This window comes from Engraulis encrasicolus, chromosome 16 (genome assembly GCF_034702125.1).
Source record: "Engraulis encrasicolus isolate BLACKSEA-1 chromosome 16, IST_EnEncr_1.0, whole genome shotgun sequence".
Classification (NCBI taxonomy): domain Eukaryota; kingdom Metazoa; phylum Chordata; class Actinopteri; order Clupeiformes; family Engraulidae; genus Engraulis; species Engraulis encrasicolus.
This window is the reverse complement of record NC_085872.1, coordinates 23,591,506-23,608,770: the sequence shown is the minus strand read 5'-3', so window position 1 is coordinate 23,608,770 and position 17,265 is coordinate 23,591,506. Positions and strand designations below refer to the sequence as shown.

Genomic DNA, 17,265 nt, shown 5'->3' with positions numbered 1-17,265 from the left:
TGGTAAGCACCACCCTTCCCCTTTTTAATTACTCGCCGAAGACAATTGAACTGCAGGATTGTTAAACTGTGAGAGTAATTGGACCCCGCCGACAGATACAGTGTAAAAAAAAATAATGGCAGCCATGGCTCATTAGTAAAAGGACATCTCAGGCTGGGACTGTTTAGACCTGATAGATTTGGAAGCACAGGCGACGTCACCCGGCCACGATTGGTTTGCAGACACTGGCCTGCTTGTTTTACGTTGTTGTTCTCATTCTGAGAAGCCGAAGCCTGCAAGCCCAAAGGGCTTACATGGACGCCGAGTATTGAGTGGCAAGGGATAAGCTCAAGTGTGTGTATGGTGAGAACGTGCACGTATCACTTCGCTGAGCCTTCTTTATGATTGCTTGTAAAAAGCAGTAGCTCTACCTCCAGATGACAACAAAACTCTCTATACAGAGAGATGGGAAACGCTGATGGATGACATGTGAGACCAGCTTCCCTAAATGCGTACTTCCCTTTTATAGCAGGTTCATTCATACTCTCTCGACATCTCATTTTTTAACAGCACCAATTATACATTATGCATTTCTTTTTGTTTTTCCTCATTTCTTTTTTGCGTGAGACGTGAGCCTCCTCACGCACCTCTGGGGATGTTCTTCTTCTCCACCTCCACGGCGTTGTTGATGCACTCGTGCTCGGCCTCCTCCGCTCGCAAGTGGCCCTGCAGTTCCTCCAGCCGCTTGACGATGTCTGGGAACGATGGCCTCAACTTCGGGTCCATCTGAAATACATAAATACATGATCAGGCACGCATGCATAAGCGCGCGTGCACACACACACACACACACACACATCTCTGAATTATATGAGGAAGTGGTTGGTTGGGATGCTGAGAGGTGGCAACTGCACAAACACAAATATGATTTATACCAAATAATTCCACAGCGATGACAGACGTCTAGGTGTCTGAACAACCATATCAAATCATCACAAACCCTTCAAACTAAAAACAAAGACGGCTTTCAGACGAAGACGGCAAGGTTAATCACGACCTCTTTCTTTCTTTGCATTGTTGTACTCACATTGCAGCAGTCAAAAGCCAGCTGGAGGAAGTCAGGAGGACAGTCTCCCACCATGTGTTGAAAAGCATGGTAGTCCAGGCCAAAGTTCTGCAAGGATGGTGCCCGAGAAGAAGCAAACACAGCCAGAACAGGGTACCAATAAATATTAATTGCAGTCCAAAAACAACTTCAGATTTTCAGACGTGCTGTGCAATGGCTTCGTGTTGGTATTTTGCCCGGATCTCTAGGCTGGGCTGGATGTGGTGGTTTTAGAAATGTTCCACTTCCAACATCTATACTGCCGTGCAAAACAAGAACGCAGTAACTCAAAATGGTCGAAAAAATGTTTATATTGGAAATGGACTTTAAACTACCTAATTTGTCTTGTGTCAAAAAATGGTGGTCCAACACCGTCCCGTTTTAGAGAAAAATCATTTTGAAAGTGCAAAAATGACATGCATTTAATTTCTATCCTAAAAAAGCATTACCAGGAAGTGTCACCACCACTTTACCGACAACACGGTTGTCGCGCCATATAGGAAACTTTGAAGCCTTTTTCCCCAGTTTGCAATTTTCAGAGTTACTGCGTTCTTGTTTTGTAGGGCAGTATACCAGATCAGCGGCTACGTTTGCGGAACTATTTAATTCCAAATTATTAATTTGGAATTAAAAAAGTAATGTAGAGTTTACTTTGATCTTTCATTTCATTCAGAATTGTTAAGTGTTTACATGACATTTTCACAGCGGAATTAATCTTAACTCAGAATTAAAGGTAGTCAATTCTGAATTACAGTTGAGGACGATATTATTAGCCCCCCTCCTGAAATTAGACATTTCTCTTGATTTCTCAGTAAGAATTACCGTTATTCACCGTTTCTGTTATTCTGGAAACAAATACACTGATGGAGATAATGTTCAATGAGTTGAATTTGGATTTTTCTATTGTTACAATGAGTTTAAACAAAAAAGGGCAAAAATGACAAGGACAAAATTATTAGCCCCCTGATCATTAATAGTCAATATGGCGCCATTTATGAACCAAAACTGACAACAGGCTCTGATAAGTTGCTACCTAGGTTGGCTCATGCACCACTAGGGATTTTGGCCCATTTCTTCACTGCAAAGTGTTCTGGCTGGTCCAAATCGCATGGATGCTGAGCATAGACATTAACCACAGACTCCCAGTGGGATTGAGGACTGGACTATGAGCGGGTGATTCCAATATCATGGTTTTAGTGTCCTTGAAGAACCTCTGAACTAATCTAAATGTATGCTTTGGGTTACAATGTTGTTGGAAGACCCAGCAATCCAGATTCAGACCCAGACTCCCTGTGTCTGAGGCTGAATAACAGACTAAACTTGATGCCCCACCACTATGTGTAACTGTGGAAACTGCTTAGCCTCATTAGACCAAAGAAGCGTTGGACACCTGCCTAGATGATTGCTATTGACCTGGCCTCACCTGGAGGTTTTTCCCCCCCAAGAAAGACAGTTGTTAGGGCTTGTCATCATATTGGGCTTTGGGGCCATCATCACAGAAGAACCCCTTTACTAAAGGCAGTGCATATCAGAGTGTTATTGAGCTTTGCCTGTGAACATTTGAAAGTCAAAAATACGTTTTGGACGTCTCTGCTTTCATCTGATGATATTCAATTGCACCTGCTTTGATGCATGAATTCTGCTTCTGTCAGGTGAAGAAAGGGATAGGCCTTGAATCTTTATAAGATGGTTTCCACAATTAAACATGGTGGTGCATGCATCATTCTGTGGCAGCCTCAGCCACAGGAAACCTTGTTTGGGTGTACGGCACCATAAAAACTGAAAATTATGATAGAATGTGGAAAGTGACCTTGCAAAAATATGCTCATAGAGGGAGTTAAGATCTTCACGGGATCTTTCAATAAGATAATAACCCAAAACTTGCATCCAAAATAGTTCAAATGTTCTTCAAGGATACTAAAACCATGGTCATGGAGTGGTTCAGACCTCAATCCTTCAGATAGTATTTGAAGAGTGCTGAAAATGAATGTCCATCCTCAACATCCATGCAATTTGGACCAGCTTAACTATTTGCAATGAAAAAAATGGGCCAAAATCACTGGTAGGACATGTGCCAACATAGTTAACAACTAATCAAAGTGTCTGGTGTCATTTTTTGTTCATAAATGGCACTGTATTGACTATTAATGATAAGGGGGCTAATAATTTTGTCCTTGCCATTTTTACACTTTTTTGTTTAAACTCATTGTGAAAATGGAAAAGTCCAAATTTAACTTATTGGATACTATCTCCATGGTGTATTCGTTTCCAGAATAACATACATTTATTAATAATGATCATTCTCAATGATCAATGAAGAGATATGTCTAATATCGTCCTCAACTGTAAATGTCTCATGTAAATGAAGCCAGTATGAGATGTAACGCATCAATAATACACATACATTAAGAGAGCGTTTAGAGTGCCATGAATTCCCTCCTGTGTACCAAATTACATACCCTGAGTACACTCATCCAACAGTCAATAAATGCTCTTCTCCATATGGGCAATATCGATCTATGCTCTTTGATTAGTATGATAATGGAATACAATAGGTTGCATTCCTACACAGTGTTGGCACGCACGCACACACACACACACACACACACGTCTTACCTCTGTGCGAGGCAGGAAGTCAGGGTCTGCCTGTATGCGTGCAATGATCTCACAAAGGATTATACCGTAGGAGAAGACATCTGCCTGCAGGTGGACAGGAAACACTTTCAGCATCGAGCACACACACACAACTCAATCTAGAACCTTCAGTCTCCTTTTACCTATGGTCTGGTGACGAGATATCATTGATGCAAGATATCATTGACGATAGAGGTTTGATTCAATATCTTGCAAAAGCAAAATTCAAAAGGTAATTTTCTCATTTGCAATTAGCTCTATGATCCCGAATGGAGAAACGCCAACTAATTTGCTCTGCCCAGGCTGACAGTGAGAAAACGTCATTGTCTTCTCCGAGGAGGCAGGGCATCAGCGAAGCACGAGCCCACAAGCAGAAGGAGAGGCAAGGAGTTTGAAATGACACACAGATCATCCTCAGAACAGTCTTTTAATTGCAGCATGCACTGGTGAAGAAGGCAGCCAGCCGCCACTTACCTTCTCATTGTAAGGCTCGTCTCTCAGCACTTCCGGTGCCATCCAAAATGGAGATCCCACCACAGCAAGCTTCTCCCCTTCAGCACTGCACACACACGGACAGTGAATTAATTCAAGGAAACATATAATGATCAACTGAAAACTGATACAGCCAAAGAAAATATCCAACAATAATAAATATGAGCCTAACCAGTGACTTGTGTACAGGGGTGAAAATAGTTTTCACGTCTTACCGGTTCTTAATGGTTTCACGTCTTACCCATTAAGGCAAACGCCATTACACGCTGAAGAAGGGCTCTGCCCAAAACGCTCGTGGGCGAATAAACAAAGAAGAAATCTGAAGAGTGCCGTCCTTCGCTTCATTTATTCTACTCAAATAGCACACCTTACTTTTTTTCCAATTAGCCGGCATTAACCCTCATCTCTTACCGGTACTGCACACCAGCTGTACATTTTATACCAGTGTTAGGCACTGGTACGCACCCGTCTACTTTCACCCCTGCTTGTGTATGCGTTGTGAACTTGTGTATGTGCTGCATGGGACATGCTTAAGATAACAGAAGGCATGAGACATATATTGTGTGTGCGCTGACTCTCCCCTGAAGTCTATAACAAATATAAGACTAACATCTGAGGCACAGGCGTATTGCTTGCCGCACCAGTGTGCATTGAGGGAGGGGGCACGGGTGCCAAACCGGGGGCTTCCTTGGACCTTTCTGGTATTATTAGCCCCCTTGTGAACGGTATGTTCCTGGCTAATCAGATGACCCTCCTCTGGCTCCAATCCATCCTTCTCCCTCAAGCTAGGGCGCTACTGCTGGACGGCCACGCTGCCCCGGCCCCTCGCTTTTCTCTCTCCCTCTCCTCTCTCCTTCTCTCTCTCTCTCTCCCTCTCTTTCTCTCTGTGTGTTCTACATGTTCTCTCTCTCACTCCCTTCTCTCCATCAAACAGAGTACACACTGTGCTCCCGGTTGCAGTTGGAAAATGATGAAAGGCGAAAGCCCACAAAAATATCCCCCAAATAAAAGTCTCAATTTCTCCTTTTTTTCCCCATTTCAAGTTCCCCAAACAATGATGCAGTATCCTGTAGTTACAACGATTTAATCCGTTCCAAAAAAATAAGACTGGATATCAAAAATGTTTTTCCATCCACGGGTACTTCAATGCTTTTCAAATACAAGTGAAATGTTTTGACATGTTTGATCTCCACTACAGTTGACATGATTGGGCCAAGAGTCTTCAGCTGGGTATACAAGAGCAATGTTGTAGAAGCTACTCACTCATCACTGGGGATCTTCTCAGCTAGCCCAAAGTCTCCAACCACTGCTGTGTAGCCATTCTCATCAGACTTAATCAGGCAGTTCTGTTAGTGATTGAAACACACAGAGGAATACAATTAAATACAAATGTTTTCTGAAAAAAAAAAAAAGATCAGAAGAGATAAGTAAATGTGAAGTCGACAAAGCTTTAATACCTCACCCCAGCTGGTGGAATTGGCCAAAGGACCCAGAGTAATGAGAGTTACAAATGTATTGTGTTTTACGTCATGTAGCAAGAAATAAATAAATACATAAAAAAAAAAAAAAAATCACCCAAAATGTAAGGGTGTGTACAGAATTGAATCAACATAAACTGCAGAACTCTTTCACTCTCATCAGCACCTGCAAATATTGCTTTCCATGAGTCATTACAGTTTCTTCAGTAATTTCTTGCAGGAATTCCCCCATGACTTGGATATCCCCTCGAAAACCACCACCTCTGCCATCTTAAGGCAGAATGTACAAATCTCTTATATAACAGAATGCCAATCTGACTGTTTAAATAGACTATAAATTCAGGGTATAAAATAGTTAGCATACCATACAAGATATAACTGAATATCAATTTGTCACATCATATTTCAAGACAGCAGTCTGCCAGACATCATTCATAGTCTCTTTTCCTTTTTATATGAGCACATCTATTTGGAGCTCTGGGTCACTGTGACTCACTTTGCCTCTTTTGGCCACAATGAGGTACTCAAATACAACGGAAGAGGTAGACCACTGAACAAGACAACCCATGACGTGTGTAGCAAGAGCATCATTGAGTGTGTGAGGAATGGAGGCCCTGTCAGCCTCATCTCTCTCTCCAACCCTCGTTATATGTATATAGATTACAATTGTGATTACAATTGACATGTCTTTTATCCACATTTGTGTAAATGGGATACAAAAATACATTAATGGATGAAAAATGTATCGGTTTTAAAAAATATCCACATCCACGTGTAAATGAGCTCTCTCTCTCTTCCTGTCTCTCTCACTCACCTTGGAGGTCAGGTCCCTGTGGAAGATGCCTTTGGAGTGCAGGTAGCCCAGGCCCGAGGCGATGTCGCAGGCCAGCACCACCCGATTCGTCCAGCTCAGGAACTTGTTGCTGTCCAGCAGCTGCTCCAAGTTACCGCCGTTTATGTACTGCGGAACACATCGGAATCGGAATCAGAATACCTTTCATTGTAAAATTCTTCACATGAATTAGACAGACAAAGGAATCGACCGATCAAAAGATACACATACACATACAAAACAAACAGATGGGAACCTAATGAAATGAACCACTAATGAAATGAAACATTCAGGGACAGCTCTGCTCTGTCACCCATTATGCCCGGCAGCACCCTTAGAGCATACAGTCAGAGTCTGTGCGCCCTTACGGTCCCCGTTAACTGAGCCTATGACCTATTTAGAGATCACTGAGCAGCGGCAAACATCAGCCGGCTGATTAACTTCTGCTCTTCCAAGTGTTTTCCCTCGGTCTAAACATAGGGGAACATGGTGTAAACAAGGGACCAAAAAAAGGTTCAAAAAGTATAAACAACCCCTCTTAGTCACTGTGGTTTGAAAGGGATCCTCTTTTATATACTTGTCAATAATAGAAAGTCTCCAAAAACGCATGAACATACTACTTCACGTAAGGAAAGGAGGTCACTTGCGCTCTAGCTGTCTTGGTGCTCACAGCTCCATACCACTTCACGTGTCATTGCCAAGCTTCATGTTGACATAAGAGAGGGGCACCTTTTTAGAGCTGCTGGCTATTCCTCTTCATGGTGTAAAGTGACTTGAAGTCAATTCAAAGCACACAATGGGCCAACAGGTTCATGTACCTCCCTACAGGCATCATTGGTCGATGACAATGGGAGATCTCCTGTAAACAACATTGTTGCCTGTGTGGCTGCACGAGATAGCTCTGTATGCATGCAGTCAGCAGCACAGTTAAACGCGGGCCGTTTGCGAGGCCCCACAGCACAGCAGGTCACAGTTGGCAGCGCCATACTAATCTTTTAAAGTACTGCGCGGTGTGACATTAAGCTACTGGGTTGTGTGCGTAATCTAATTCCACAGCCATGAAGTCAGGCCTGCGCTATCACTGGGAGGAAACGTAGGCACCCTGTGATATAATAACGGCTTTGTGGGGAATTATTTGACATGACACTCATCTAATTAGGCCTGCGGCTGCTCAAAGGGGTTTTCGGGGTCTCGGGAGTGGCCTACTTCTGTAAACACGGAGCAGAGCTGTTTCCATAGGCTGACGGCTCCACCACACAATGGGCCCAGCCATCCACGGCAGGCTGCATGGGGGCTAGTCCCTCCGCTTGACACCGAAAGCGGAGGTGAAATTCGGGTTGACAGGAATGGAACTAGGAGAAGTCGGTCAGTGACCTAAGCTAGTTAAGTGTGCGAAGTTCGTCCTTCGAGCCTCCGTCATTTGTGGCTGTCTGACAGTTCCTTGCTATCTTTTTCTGCCAAATCTCTGTGAATGGGATTACTGTGTAAAGCTTAACTAGTACACAGACGGAGACAGGCAGACACATGCAAACACAGACTCCCACTCAAACACCGTCAGCGATGTTCAGAGACCCTGTAGTGAGAGGCTAGACGCTATTGCGTCATTAGCATCATCCTACAGACATGGGGTAAAGCTAGGATAAGTGTTAAATACCTTTAGAAACCACCACCAGACTGGGAAAACCTACTGACAACAACTAGAATACTAACAAGGAAAATAAAGAAATAAATAAGAAAAGGATAAGAATGAAATGAATAAATAAGAAATGTAGAATAACATTACATTATAAAGCTAAAAGTATGGCTGCACGATTATGGAAAAAAATGATAATCACGATTATTTGGATCAAAATTTAAATCATGATTATTAATCACGCTTATTGAAAAACAATTAGCAACTGAAGTTTTTTGCAGAATTTTATTTTAAATCAAGAAAAAAAATATAACCAAGAATGAATTACATAAGGGATGAACAAAATAAAACTGAATCGTTACAATTATACTAGCTTGAAACTGGCGGACCTTTGTGGTCAGATACACCAGCCAGTCAGCATATTCTGGCTTCAAGGACGGTCGAAGGGAGGTCACTATAGTCACGATTATATCCTGATTGAAATCACGATTTCGAGATCACGATTTCCAATTATTTACAATTAATTGTGCAGCCCTAGCTAAAAGGATGAGATAATTTAATTCTTATGGTTACTTTAGTGTGGTGGCTACAGTGGTTGCTAGGGTAAACAGGATATCAGCGGTAGTTGTTGTGAAATGGCCATGGTGCATGTGTGCTAAGCCTCAATGGTGCTAGATCAAAGTAGAGGTCTTAGATTCTACTCAACAGTCTCTGATCAAAATCTTGCAGCTACAGAACATGATGAGCAAAGAAAGAGCTGAATAGTATTTCTAACCAACTAATGTTTAATTCATGTGGTAATGAAGCCTAAACCATTGAAGCTAAATATGGTCTGCGGCCAACTGCAGACTGAATGCAATTGAAATAGATGCAACTGCTCTTATATGGGTAAATATGGAGATGTTTTCCATTATCTTAAAAAGTATACATATAACAAAAAAATTAAGGAAAGGGATTATTTAGGACAAAGGAAAGCGGAAGGAAAAAAGTTGATGAAGGAAAAGAAGAACAAGAGAAAAGGAGGAAGAAGAATATCTCATCATACATCGTCATTAAACAGTTAAAAACAAATACGGGGAAAAAAACACATATCTTACACTAAATGCTGTCTGAGACTCCAAAGGAGCCGAATGGAACTTGTGATTAACTGGGGGAGAGAGAGAGAGACATGCACACTTCCTGAGGATTTATGTTGTCAGAAACCTCACACAGGCAGGTAGGCAGGTTGTTTTGATGGCGCCAAGGGAAGTGTGACCTAATGCTTATTTCTGACCTCAGGGGAGGAGAGACAGGTGCTAGCGTGTGTACTAGTCCTCTCAATTCAGACACCCTAGGTATTACATATCGCTCCCTCCAAAATACCGTCGTGACCCTCTCCTAAGCATCCCCACTGTGCATCTATTTTTTACCTAGCGCATGCTACCTCAGTCACGGCAAACATGCGATTCTTTACCAAAACCACATGCAGCTAAGCACAGGGATGAGTGGACAAGAGATCAAACGGCTGTACCGACCTCCCCTGACATCCTCCAAGCCTTTTGAGTAATTTTCAGAGTGCACAGTGCACATTTCTACTTTCAGATGCCATAATCCAAGAGCATTGTGGGCCAATGTTTTGATTTGATGTGGATGCCGATATGATCTAAGCTAAGGGGACTGGCCCCTCCACCTCCAACATAGACATGACCATGCCTTGGCAGAAATCTATTTCCCAGCATCGGACATCTTCCCTGGCCTGCCACATATGGGGAATGTAGAGGGGGGCAGGAGCCTGCAGTGCTGGTGGAGGGGATTACTTTGTCTTTACCCCACAGATTCCTCTGGTGCCCCCCCCCCCCCCCCCGACCCAAATCTGCTGTCTGCCAGCCTCACCATCAACCTCAGACGCTTCAGGAGGGGCACCTATTGGGGCATCCAGAGGGTGCCACCTAGGGGCAGCAACATAACAGGTAGCCTAACCCCACCGACCCATTCCTTGTCCGGGGGGGGGGGGGGGGGGGCTGCCACATCACGACTGGACAGACAGCTGTGTTATTAGACGAGGGGCGGCCATCATACGGTGCCCATGCAGTGCACCTTCCTACAGCTAATCCCCTTGGCACAAAGGCAGCCTTGAGGACGGCTGGGGGTTATAAAGAGCCCGCTTGATGCAGACGGACGGGGCCACAAAACCCTCAGTCGTCCCGTCCCTGTACTGGCGAGTAAAAATGAAATGCTGTTGACAGAAGAGCTCAACAGCATCAGCTTCGAGAGGTGCATAGACAAATGTGGATCAACAGTTGGGCTTCACAAAAAAAGAGAGCAGAAAATTCGGACTGTAACGATACACTAAACTCACAATTCGGTTCATATTATGGACCTACTGTTCGATACACCGCAAGATGTTTTAAATGCATCTTCCATAAAAAAAACTATTAATCATAGTGTAGTGTAGGTACATTGGGTTACAAGTCACTACTGTACTAAGTTTTAAAAAACTGTTTAGAAAAAATAAGGAGGAGGATTTGAAACTTGAAAGTAATCACAATCACATCATGCGTATCATTTGGTTGTTTTCTGCACTGAAGGGTACCAGAACTTTGAAAAAGCGTATCACGATACTGCCTTCTTGCATCGCAATACAGTATTGTGACTCTTCGATACAATATCGTTACAGCCCTACAGAAAATGAATTCAGGATGGCAAAAAACCACTGAGGTCAACGTGCAGCATGGAATAATAGCATAATCCCCCGTGGGCTAGGGATTATTTAAGATTATAATTGCACTAATGCTCCCCTCCGCTAATGTGCATCGGTACAGGGAATACGGAGCAAAGGTCAATATGCCAACGGCAAGAGCAGCTACGCTACGCTTTGGCCGCGGCTTCAAAGCCGACAGTGAATTCTTTGCCAAGACAAAGGCCTCGCACAAACCCCACAAGCCCTGGCAACACCACAAGGTGGAAGTCTATTAATAAAAAATATTAATAAGCGTTTGCCTTTGGGGAAAGGTAGCCAAATGAAAGTGCGCATGTATGAATAATCGTACTAGCAGGGGTTTCGACTGAGCTCTCTGCGAAGATATAAAGCCTATTGTACAGCCTCAAAAGGGTCTTTGTCTTTCACTGCATATGATATTTGTTTTATGACACAGGTAGGTAGACACCTTATCTTGTACACATTGCTCACCATATCTGTGACTTTACAACCTTTCTTCTGGCATTTCCACAGATTGCCTTCACGTTCATGCCTCACCCATGCTAATCATTACCTCAAGGTTATCGATTTCGATATTGGTGTGATCTCACCCTCTTTCGCACTCTCTGTTTCAACCACAAAGTCAGACACACGCTCATATTCATGCATGTACACAAACCCTCACTGGTGAGCTTGGGCGGGCACAGACATAGACACAGAAGCACACAGACACCGACGCATATACACGAGCACACACAGACACACGCTCAGTCACATCACAGGAGAGGTTAAAAATACACTTCCACTGCCCAATGCCTGCCTAACTGAATCCTTCCTCTGGGCTCCGTGGAACAAAAGCACGACTGTCTCTCCGTTACTGATGTTGGCATGGTGCTGGATGGTAGTTTCGCGTCAAGTGAAACTTATGCTGTGTCAAACTGGAAAGGAAGTCCAAGTAACTGCAGATGTGTGGGGAAATGTGCGAGGGTTGTGAAGCAAAAAGACGAGGGGTTAAGAACGGACACAAGAGTGTTGCACAGTTTTTGTCTTACACAGCAACTGTTGTGGCCAGCAATAACGAGGAAAAAAAAAAACGTTGAACTCACTATGTTTGCCTTTGCCACCCAATTTACAAACAAGCAATTAGAAAATTCCTTGACAGCAGAAAAGTACCTTATGCAATCTGCCCTTTGACTCCTGTGATTGATAACTAGTCTATTAGTTGAAGTGGCAGCCTAGGGCTGGGTGACAAGGACAGGAGTGTCCCTGGCCTCGTAATAAAGCCTGTGTGTCCAGTTCAGACACCCTGTGCTCTTGTCCATACACAGACCTCCCCGCCACCAGAGTGTGCCTCACTCTCGTTCTCTCTCTGGGGAGGGCTGAAGGGTAGCGTGTGTATCACAGCTCCCAAAGTCCCTGTATGTCAGGAGTGTGCAGTGTGGTGCGGTGCGGTGCGGTGCGGTGGCATGTCCTGCCATGCTAGGTGAGAGGGTGCAGCAGAGTCATGCATTAAAGTGGCAGTTAAGTGGCTGCTGATTACAGGGTGAAGTCAGAAACACATGGCGTGGCGTGCAGCAGATGATCTTTACTCTCACTCAACCGGGTAAGAGCACGGCGGCCCCACAGCACAGCACTGCACTGCACTGCACACCCAGTGCCGCTTCAAAACATCGCCGGCAGGGTGTTGTGCTTGTGCTCGGCTAAAGGGGCCTGTGCAGACTTGCCCCGTTAAAAAAGGGGGACATTCTTTTGTTAAAACGTGTAGCTGGAAGCCTCGAAAAAGAAAAACAACAGAGGAGGCCAGAGAAGGTGGCAGGTAAAAGGAGAAGCGAAGAAGAAAAGGAAAAATGAGTGCAAGGCGGGGAGAGAGAGAGAGAGAGAGAGAGAGAGAGAGAGAGAGAGAGAGAGAGAGAGAGAGAGAGAGAGAGAGAGAGAGAGAGAGAGAGATGAAAGGGTGGGGAGGCAGTGGGAGTTAAGAGAGTGAGCGCAAGAAAGACTGGGAGTGGGAGAGGTAGCATGAGAGGGAGGAGGGACCAATGCTAGAGACAAAGAGAGAAAATTAATTGTCCTCCTCCACGCATTCCACTGATTCATTAACCTGCCATCATAAGTGAAAAGCTTTTGCCCACTAACCCCCACCCCACCTGACCATGAAGGGCAGGAAATGACTGCTTTAAAAGGCTAAAGCACATCACAGTCAAGTTTAGAAAGTTTAGAGAAGAGCATATTATAAACACGCTGTCGTGACAAAGATGGGATTTTTTTTTTTTTAGCAAATGTGTATTTGGCAGCAGCAGCTGTTCCGGCCTAAGTCACTACTCAACGAGTGACAGCCTCCATTAGGGACCAGATCTACCCCATCCCCAAGCAGATGTCCCTCTTACCTCCGTCAGGGCGTGGAGTTGACCTTCCTGGACACAGACGCCCATGAATCTGCCAAGGGAAAGACAGAAGAAAGAACAAAAAAGTTAACAAAAAAAGAGAGATTCTCGCCTACTAATTTACTTGTCTGTTGGGAGCATAACATCTGAAATCAATCGGGGAAGTTGGGGAACAAACTGTGAACACAACTTGGGAGGGGGAAAAAAACAAGTGATGTTCGGGCATCAGATATCTGGTTGGCTAACACCAGTGCCAGTAAGATTTACCGTGCATTCCTCCTTTTATGAACACAAAAGACAAACATTTCTACATAAATCCAGTATTAACAGTTCTTTCCCCCCGAGGGGAAAATACCCCAGACCAATAACCTGAAAATCCCCAGTGCAAATGACATGCAGAGATGCTTTGCTCCGTAAAGGCTGCTAGTCAAGACCGCTTCCAAAGCCTCAGACAGTCAGGCTAGGAGATGCTTTGACGGATATAGCAAACGTACACAAAAAAAAACATGAGAAATGGCAGATCAGTTATAGCTTTGCGGTTTCTGTTTTAATGCTCCATCGAAAATGTTTCGTTCTAAATGACTGAATCTGTATCACTGTCACTTGCTGTAATCTTTCCATCTTATGTCAACAACAAATGTGGCGGTGATGGAGTGCCAGGACATGGAAAATAACGCAGGCTCACGACACTGGCTCTAGTAACAGTCAAGACCAGTAGCTCCTCCCAACAGCTACGAGGGGCAAGATTCAACATGAGTGTTTCCCCCCCACCAAATGGAAAACATAACAAATTACCCTCTCTTTATCTGCATTCCATCTTTTCCTCACGGGGACTGTGTTTGAGTGTGTGTTTGAGAGGGTGTGTGTGTGTGTGTGTGTGTGTGTGTGTGTGTGCCTGGAACATGCGTGTGTTTTTACAGCCCCTCGTAAGCGACCCGAGAGAGACTGGGGTTGCCTGTTTTGGCCTTTACGGCACAAACAGGCACCATCAATGTCGAGCTGCTCTCATGGTCAGGGGCCGTCGCACGTTAAGTCGCCGCGGCTGTGCACACACAGACAACATTTGTGAGTGGCTTTTTAAGTTATAGCCCAATAAAGTCCAGGCCCCGAGTTTATGGCGAGTGCTGGTTGGGATTTCATTAACAAAGACCCCCTCAGAATTCTCCTGTCAGCACTAGGGCCCCCACACGCCCTCATGGAATAGGATGCAACAATGCTGTGATTGTAGCGCGCTCAAACACACACGGCCTCTTGTCTCGGGCCCCTTGCTCTTGGCAACGAGTCCCTTGTGCAAACCAACAGTTGCGCATCACAAATATGGAATGAGTAAAACAATTTGAGTCACTCTTTCTTTTGCCGGCCACCAGCCAGCCTCACAGGGAGCTTTATGCGACGTGGTGGTGCTGCGCCATGACAAAGACACAGTCTGCTGTGGCAGGAACAAGCAACAGAGTGGATGCATGACATTTTCAACCACTGGGCAGGGGTGAATTTCTCAAAACCAAAGTTGCTTACTACATTAGCTACTTTGCTGTTTTCAATGCATTTTCCCATTGGCAACTACCGAAGTTGCTAACAGGCTAACAACTTCTCTTTTGAGAAACTCACCCCAGAGCATATCCGGCTCCATATGGCTCTGTATGAAGTCCACTGCAGTCATGCTGGTATGGCCATACAGATGCACAGTTAATATTTAACCTTTAAAACATGCACCAAATATGGCCCTGCTGTGGCCTAACGGCGGCTACTACGCCGGCGACCCGGGTTCGATTCCGGCCCGGGTCATTTTGCCGATCCTCCCCTCTCTCTCTCTCTCTCTCTCTCTCTCTCTCTCTCTCTCTCTCCCACTTGCTTCATGTCACCATCTCCAACTGTCCTATCAAATAAAGGGGGGAAAGCCCTTAAAGAAACCCCAAAAAACCCATACACCAAATATATTACATTAGGGCATTGATGATACTGGTGTGGAGTCCAGAACTAAAATACACACGGCAGTTATTTTTACACTGAAAAGCACTTCAAAATCAATGGTGGGGGGAGCTAAAAACACTGCTGGTGCCCCGCTGTCCTCGCACAAGAACTTGCACACTAGATGTACCAGGAAGCAGACAGAGAACATCAATAAAGACCTCAGTCATCCTGCAAACCGTCTCTTTAACCTCATTCCCTCTGGCAGGCACTACAGCTCCCAGTACAGCAAAACAAGCAGAAAAAAACAAAGCAAGCTTCTTTTCCACTGCCATCACTCTCCTAAACAGCTGATAAGTTGGGTCATCCCTTGTTTAGCCCTTCAGCCACTGCTCTGACATGCCTTCTCATCATTCCTTATGCATCTCAATCTCGCACACCATATATATTTCAATTTCTATCATTCCACAGTATCTTGTGCACTGCATTCCACTGTGTGTGCACACAGTGTCCAGCTTATTATGTGCATAGGTGCATGCATGCGTGAACTACATGAACAGTAGGGCTGTAACGATATTGTATCGAACCGAGAAATCGTGATACACAGAGTTACGATACTGTATCGTGATACAAAGTGGCAGTATCGTAGGTTTTGATACCCATCTGCCCAGAAAACAACCACATGATATGAAGTGATAGTGCTTTCAAGCATCATCATTATTATATATAAACTTTTAGAAATTATTTGTAGCCTCGTGTAACCTATTCTACCTTTGAACCATCATAGTTTTTATTCATAAAGATTATAATGTTGGCAAATGTAAAATCGAGGGGGGTATCGAACCGCAGGTCATGAATCGTGAGTTGAGTGTATCATTACAGCAATAATGAACAGAGAGCCAACATCTACACTAGCAAGGCTCACATTCTCTGTACTGTATGTGCAGTTATGCTTGGCCAATAAAAGCGGCGTCCTAAATTAAACAAAACAAAACAAAACAAAAATCAATAAAAAGTCATGTCCATCAGTCCGTTTCAGCTGGAGTTTTTTTTTTTTTATTCCTCTGCAGCCAGCTTCTGCATCCCTAGAAAATCTTCTATTTATAGTATTCCAGTGGAGGGAGATTGGCGTGACCTTTGTGAGGCTTTAAAGCAAAAGGCCAAGTCAGTCCTTTGAAAAAGGCACGGACATCAATGAAACCCAAGCAGCCCGAGCCGCTCCAGCCCATCCATTGTTAATGGATCTCTGACCTGCTTTCTGTTCCAGGAGACGGGGACGAAAGGGGCTGCTCGACCCGATCCAGTCCACAAAAGCGACATGGAGAAGTGACAAGGATTTGCATTGATAGACGCAGTCCCCGAGTCCATTTTTCTTTTTTTTCTCCTTGATGAAAGCACTGCAAATTGCACGGGTACTGAGCCAGACACTGGAAATGTATAGCACTGGGAAGCAGTGAGGCACACTGATACGGGCTGGCTGAGTGATGGTCCCCTTTACTAACATGACATCAGTCAACCAAAGACCACCACATCAGTAGATTACTACAATCACTAGCAGTGCTTGATAACCCGTCCATGACCGTTCTTAAACAATCATTCAAATCAGTTACTGTGTTCATCCATGTAGGAGTGATGCAGTGACTGAGCCAGGCAGGCCTAAAAGGGCTGCTCAAAGCACGGTCTGGGTGTTTTCTGTGTGGCTAACAATAAAATCCCAATTTAGCAAAACTAACAACTGGATTTAAAATTATCCGCTCAACAACAATGAACTGGCCTATTAAAGCAACACATTTTTCATAGCTCTGGTGGTTGGGAAAAAAAACATCTACAAACCATCTGCAAATTCATCTTGGACTTGTGCAAGGCAGTTACACAGCATTTCCACCCTTTTGTTTTGGTTACTGAAGCCTGTAGCAAAGTCATGGGTTGTCCTGGGGTTGTCCCCATGACCCTGTGGTATGCAGCAAGCGTTTGAGGAAAAAAACCTTCTGGGTCGGTGTGAGGGGAGCACGACACACGGATAGAAAAACGGGAGGGTGTGTGAGCCAGAGAGAGAGAGAGAGAGAGAGAGAGAGAGAGAGAGAGAGAGAGAGAGAGAGAGAGAGAGCGAGAGCGAGAGCGAGAGCGAGAGAGAGAGCGAGAGCGA

General features: G+C 44.4%; 1 protein-coding gene across 1 annotated transcript in view; it reads right to left on the bottom strand.

Moving 5' to 3' along the window:
- Nucleotides 1-17,265, bottom strand: part of tesk2 (testis associated actin remodelling kinase 2) — a 31,361-nt gene that overhangs the window by 1,544 nt on the left and 12,552 nt on the right. The window contains exons 4-10 of the mRNA XM_063219938.1: nucleotides 13,215-13,263; nucleotides 6,503-6,649; nucleotides 5,474-5,556; nucleotides 4,193-4,277; nucleotides 3,701-3,784; nucleotides 1,067-1,153; nucleotides 627-765 (exon numbers count right to left, since the gene is read on the bottom strand). Coding sequence (XP_063076008.1) covers nucleotides 627-765; nucleotides 1,067-1,153; nucleotides 3,701-3,784; nucleotides 4,193-4,277; nucleotides 5,474-5,556; nucleotides 6,503-6,649; nucleotides 13,215-13,263 — 674 coding nt within the window. The remainder of the gene's footprint in view (nucleotides 1-626; nucleotides 766-1,066; nucleotides 1,154-3,700; nucleotides 3,785-4,192; nucleotides 4,278-5,473; nucleotides 5,557-6,502; nucleotides 6,650-13,214; nucleotides 13,264-17,265) is intronic.